The sequence below is a fragment of the Melampsora larici-populina genome (assembly GCF_000204055.1).
Source record: "Melampsora larici-populina 98AG31 unplaced genomic scaffold MELLAscaffold_35, whole genome shotgun sequence".
Classification (NCBI taxonomy): domain Eukaryota; kingdom Fungi; phylum Basidiomycota; class Pucciniomycetes; order Pucciniales; family Melampsoraceae; genus Melampsora; species Melampsora laricis-populina.
In genome coordinates this window covers 128,678-134,939 of record NW_006768799.1, presented here as the reverse complement: position 1 = coordinate 134,939, position 6,262 = coordinate 128,678, and the positions used below count along the sequence as shown (strand labels likewise).

General features: G+C 45.4%; 1 protein-coding gene across 1 annotated transcript; it reads right to left on the bottom strand.

The window, feature by feature from the left end:
- Window positions 1–4,182: 4,182 nt before the first annotated feature.
- On the bottom strand, window positions 4,183–5,015 carry MELLADRAFT_109188 (uncharacterized protein; the record flags this gene model as incomplete). The annotated part of the gene is made up of 3 exons (XM_007413121.1): window positions 4,183–4,506; window positions 4,560–4,852; window positions 4,919–5,015. 3 exons carry the CDS (start codon window positions 5,013–5,015, stop codon window positions 4,183–4,185), a joined length of 714 nt encoding a protein of 237 aa, XP_007413183.1.
- Between the last annotated feature and the right edge of the window lie 1,247 nt (window positions 5,016–6,262).

Genomic DNA, 6,262 nt, shown 5'->3' with positions numbered 1-6,262 from the left:
ATCCTCTACTGCTTCGCGGTTCTTGAGAGCCCTTTTTTGGCCTGATGTGATAAAAGATCGAGGAAGTCGCCAAAGTCGCCATTTCGCGAAGATTCAAGAGACTTGCTGAGAGGTTTGAGCCCTTTATGCTTTCGCACCAAAGCTTGGTATTTATCATCTTCTAGCCGATAATTGGGTGTGAATTTACTGCTTTCACCTATAGCAAACTTGTGGCTGAGAGCTCGAGGCAAGCTGTGGTGGTTTTTTGCCTCCAGGCATGCATCACAGGGCGATTCGGGATCTTTTTTGTGGCGTTTGACTATGTTCATGCAATTCTTTGCGTGTATAGCATTGCGTTCACCGTTTCGCTTGATCACCCAAGTGCAGCGTGCGTCCAATGTTGCCATAAGTTGAGCTTTTTGCGATTGAGAGAGATTCGTCTCGGTAGAATTGGGTCCAAAGAGTTCTTTACGAAGCGCATTCCGGTCAATACCACGATACATACTACAGGTGCTGTTCATGAAGTCCGCAATCGTACAATCGGAACGAGGTCTAGGCCAGGTTTTGTCAGTAAGACCTGGACAAACAGCCTCGATTATATTCGAGTTGACAGGCTGGCGATCCGGGTCGTGGAAAAAGTACGAGCTCAAGAGTGTGTTGGTTCTTAATCCAGATGTTGCAGTTTTACACGCACCTTGTGGTACAACAATATAAAGCACATCAGCACAGGTTTGAAAGACGAGAGGCAGGAGAAACACTGACTACTTTTCCAGTGCATTTGTGCACCTTCAACTCGTCCTTCATGAAGAGTGACTCGTGCTGCACCGCAGTGGCAGCTAAAAATCTTGCCCTTTGGGTGCTTCTCAACCTTACAACGTATACAAGGGTTGTTTGGTTCAGAAAGAGGACATAGAGAAAGAACATCTGCTTTCTTGGATTTTTCCTTTTTTTTCGATTTTTGACTAAGATTACTTGAAACAAATATGACTTCATTTTTATTTTGCTCATCATCAGAAGAGATCGAGATTGTAGTAGATACACTAGCTATTTGGTGGTGTCGTTTTGCAGGAGGTTTAGGTACATCAGATACTGCAACATCGGGATCAGGGGTAGGGTTCGATACTATTCGGCGCTTAACTCCACTGGCACGGTTTGTTACAGATTGATCAGAATGAGGATCAGTCGGAAGAGATTTTCCTAGTGCTGATAGACATGAAATCATTGTCAGCGGACCTAGTTTTCTTTGTATGATTGGAAAGAAAGAAATGAGAAAGGCTTACCTTCAACCTTCTTACAAAGCCTCTCAAACTTGAACTTAATCATCAAGTCGGATCCTGAGTCGCACTTGCCTTGCTTTTGAGTTTTTCGTTTCGTGTCCTCTGGTGAATCCCAGGTGGGGTGCTCACGAGCCTTATTGATCCAGTCGATGAGCAAAGCTAAGCCGTCAGATCCTTTTCGGATGTATTCGTGACCATTTTCAGAACCAATCAGGCCTTCGAGTCTTTTATTTACACCGAACCAAATTCCTTCTCCCGCATCCTTCACGTCTAACTTTGGTGGATGAGAGCAAGTTTGATAAATCAAATCTTCGTGTGTAGCCGTGGCAATGACTGGGCATTCTTCAACCAGGCGCAAGGCCTCTTTCATCACTTCATTGAGGAGTGGCATGATTATATAGAGCTCGGTGAGTGTTGTAGAGTGCTGTAAAGTGGTGTGAGGTGCTGTGTAGTCTGCTAAGAGTAGATCTTGTGGTGCGACCAACTGCAATAGGGCAGTTCAACTAGAGAGTTGCGATCCTGCGTGACGCAAATTCCCGAACTGTTTTTTTAGGTCGTATGATCCATAAATTCCTTGTCCGCGCTTTCACAGACGCCCTAAAAATTGTGTTTTAAGACCTTTAAAATTCAGGGCCGCTTTTTTCAAACGGTTCTTTTTTTGCTTCATGGCGCTTTTTTTCTGATTAAGTGTTCCAACCACCTTTTTTTTCATCTCAACAAACTCTTGATCCATCTGTTACAAGCGTGTGACGAGGCGATGAAATAACAAGGAGGGTTATTCAAGAACTCGTAATCCAAACTGAATCAAACTCGTCCTCCAGAGCTCTTCTCTTTTTCGTATTGCCTCCTTCTTGCCAACAAATCACGATGCCCCGCGTTTCGGAACGAGTCGCCGTTCTACGGGAACTGACCAATCTATGTGTTGCTGCTCACATCGATTCCGACTTACGACTACCTGGGCAAGCACCTGATCCCGAAAACCCAACAGAAGGCGACCTTTTTTTCAGCCAAGACCCAGCGATGGCCAATTTATATGATGACATGTTTGATCAAGAGAATGAATGGGGTGAGTGGCTTGCTCACGTTCACTCGAAACGCTATCTTAACAACCGTAAAACCTCTCCTCTACCCACGCCGTTCGACTTACGCGACATGTTACGAAATCGAAGGACTGATTTCCGCCAGGCGATGTGAACTACCCCAGAGGGCTTTGAAGCGCTTCTCAACATGATCCAAACCCACTCTGTCTTTGTTTCGTCGAGCAACAACTCTCAGCCACCCGTTCGGAAACAACTCGCAATTACGCTAGAGCGACTTGGCAGTAACGGGAACGGAGCTTCCGTTGGTCGATTCGCCCGTAATTATAAGGTTGGCAGAGGAACTGTGATCAACTGCACGCGCCGGGTGATAACAGCGATTTTGGATGTCGGAAAGGGTTACCTCACATGGCCGAATTCAAACCGCCGTAAGGCTATCTCCAAGGTTCTCGAGCGAGATGGTTTCCCAGGTTGTGTGGGATTTGTGGACGGCACCACAATCCCACTGTTCCAAAGACCCGGCCGAGACGGCGAGGTCTTCTTCGACAGAAAACATAGATACTCAGTTAACGTCCAGATTGTATGCGATTGTGACCGGAGAATTACGTACGCCTACGCTGGGTGGCCAGGCTCATGCTGTGACAGCACTGTTTACTCCAAAACAGAAATTGCTAATTCACCAGAGAAATATTTTGATAGAGGTACGCACCTATTTGTTCTTACTTTGTTCTTACAGTGGATCTATGATTATCTAATTATCTTGTAATTGCAATCCAGGTGAATATATAATAGCAGACTCCGCTTACGTACCTTCCGAAACGGTCGTTCCATCTTACAAGGGCCAGGCTGCCGAGGTGGAGAGGAATAAGGAGTTTAATTGGTGTATCGCCAAGTCTCGAGTGCGAAATGAGCACTCGATAGGAATCCTCAAGTCGCGTTGGGCTTCGCTGCAAGGGTTAAGGTTAGCTTTGAATAGTCGGGGGGACATGGTCCACATACTCAGGTGGATTCGTGTTTGCATCATCCTACACAACATGCTTGCGGATCTGGGAAACACATGGAATGAGGAGGAAGATGATCTCGTATTGGCCGAACCTGGTGAAGCAGGACGTTTACGAGGTGGAACGGCTGCGGATCCTGTGGGAGTAGAGATAGGAAGGATCAAGCGTGAATCAGTTCGTGACCACGCCGTTGCCTACAACTGGCAAAGCGGAGGCCTTCCGATCATATCATGATTTTGGGTGATTCAGGCGAATTTCTATTTATTTCAATTTGTGTCATTCAAAAGTTGTTAGTTAAGATTTTGTGTTGTTCTGTTTGAAGTTCATTCTGTGTTTTCTTGTGTGGTTTGACTCTATAGTGATTGAACATGTTGTTTTAGTTATGATTGTTGGTTGTTCTGTTTAAAGTGTTGTGACTTGTGCAATCATCATTTGTTAAATTTTTGTTGGAAATTGAGAAACAAATCCTGAGTTTTCATACTGAGTTTGAGAAACGCTGAGCTATCTGAACGAACAGACCCCAAAGCAAAAAACTTGAGCTTAGAGAAGAAGACACGAGATTGCAAAGTCTTGAGCTTAGTGAAGCAGAGTCGGCCTCGTGGAAAGGTTGCACAAGGATGTCTCCAGTCCCAGAGAGACGAAGACACGAGATTGCAAAGTACACTAATCAATTTCATAATCGATTTCAAGATAAAAATTCAACTCGATTTCAAGATTTCACTTTACAGATCAGAACTCATTGCGCACGAGGTACAAAGACAGCTAGCAATTGACAAAAGAACAAAAAAAGGGGACAAGAACGAGCAAAACTAATCGCAGACAAGAAAATGATAAAACAGATACCACGACGCAAATCCCAGACACAGCGATTTCGAAGAATTCTTTGGCCTAAGCCTGTTCAGCGGGATAAACCAGGCGGAGGAACACCTCTAGCTCCTCAGGGGTCTTGCCCTCCAATACTAACTTTTCACAGAATTGCTTGCGCTCCCTTTGTAACTCTTGTGCCATTTGGCGAGTCGCGGCGTCTCGTAATTCTTGACGGTCCAAAAAATACCGCTCCTTATCCCATGACAAAGCCGACATGCGAGCATCGGCCTCAACTTTCATTCGATCCGCTTCAAATTTTTGACGCCACTTGTTGGCTTCAGTGAGCATGTTGATCTTTGCCTCATTCCCTTGTTGCATAACATTGGCAAGAGCATGCTTATGTTCCTTGTGGCAACCTTCGAGCGAGCTTGCGTGAGAGGGGCTTTCGCCGTCGTAACTGTTTCGTGGTCATCTCCGGAACTGGCATCTAGATCGGTTTGGGGTCGAATCGGTGGTCTAACTCGGTTCCCTTTCAACAGGTTGGCCTCTGCTTCCGCGGGGACAGATTCTTGTCGATTAGCAAATGTCTCGGAGACGTTAGTCTCTTTGGGCGTTGGAGGTGGTGAACTAAAATCATCGTTTAAAAATCTACGGTAGTGTGCGTTGAGGGCTTCAGGATCACTTTGGTTTTCTTGAACACCGGAAGATTGTGGATGAGGGGTTTTGGTTTTCGGTTGTTCAATCAGTTGTTCTGTATCACCAAACGATTGAGTCAGACAATCAAGGTACATCTGTTACAGTGAATACTGATACTTACCAGAAGATTCCAACCGTGCGATTTGAGCTGATTCCACCGGATGGTCATGACCATCAGTGGTATCACTGTGGGTATCCTCAGTGATACCCACAACCATTCCTTGAGCTTCACCTTCGTCGCTGTCGTCGTCGGAAGATTTGGGACCTACCCCACTGTCGAGGATCCCAAAAGGAGTGACATTTCCTTTATCACGGAAAAGCATATCCATTTCAGAGTAAAAGGGACACATGGATTCTAACAATTCTTCCATGGTGTGAATGCCGTCCGCCACATTCTTTGCAGAGAGCCCGCTACCCGTCTTAAGACTGAAATTCTTGGCAGATACATACTTCGATTTGTACCGTTTCAGGCGCTGGTACAGGATTCGACCATTCAACCGCATGTTGGTGGTGTCGTGGCGGATGTTATAGTTGTTATTGAGCTTAATCGCGAGAGGGTTCAAAATTGATCTAGGGTTCATAGGTAGACCAGACACCCTAGTCTGGCTACCACCACCGAAGAGCGTGTTGCGGATTTTGGGCTTCGACAGGTACGAGATAATGGTCTGATAGTCGACACGGTCCAAGCTCGGGCTGTCTCTCGTTGCTTTCGAAGACGCGGTGGCCAACGAGTTAGATCGAACGGGCTGAGATGCAAGGCGCGATCGCCTGACCGCTGCTGCTGATGGTCTCGAACCAGCTGGCAATCCCGAGGCAATCAGATCCTCCTCGATCTGCGCTCGTGTTCGACGCGTTCTGCGGGGTGCCTGCACATGAACAATAAGCATAGGTCAGCTTATCCTGTTTGGATCACCACAAGAACGCCACACATCATATTACACACCTTCCCAGTTTGTTGAGATGGAGGCGCCATTGCGAGAGATGATTGTATGACCTTGGACGATACGAAGACAAGAAAAATGGGTGTTTGAGAGAAACTGAACTAGGTCGATAAGGCGGATGTGACCAAAAGAAGAGAAGTAAACGGGATATTTGTGAAGATCTTGTGTTGAGAGCCAAATCGGAGAGAGATTGAATCGAGAGAATCAAAACTATGTGGAAAAGGTGGATGCGAGGGCAGAAATCAAGGAGAATCTGAGTATTGAACATCTGATTCTTCTTGTTCAATTTGTTTGTTAATGAAAGAGATAAGAAGGAAAAAAAGATTGTTTTTTTAGAAACAACCGTTACATCCAGGTACAGACCAAGAAAAAAAATTAATGGAAACAAATCCTTTTTTTGGGTTTGTCCGTGGCATGTTTTTTTTTTGGGGAGCAAGTTATAAAAATTTTAATGACAAATAAGTGACCGCAAAACAGTGACCACCTCTAGAGGTGGTTCACTGACTTATAATTTAAGTTAAAAT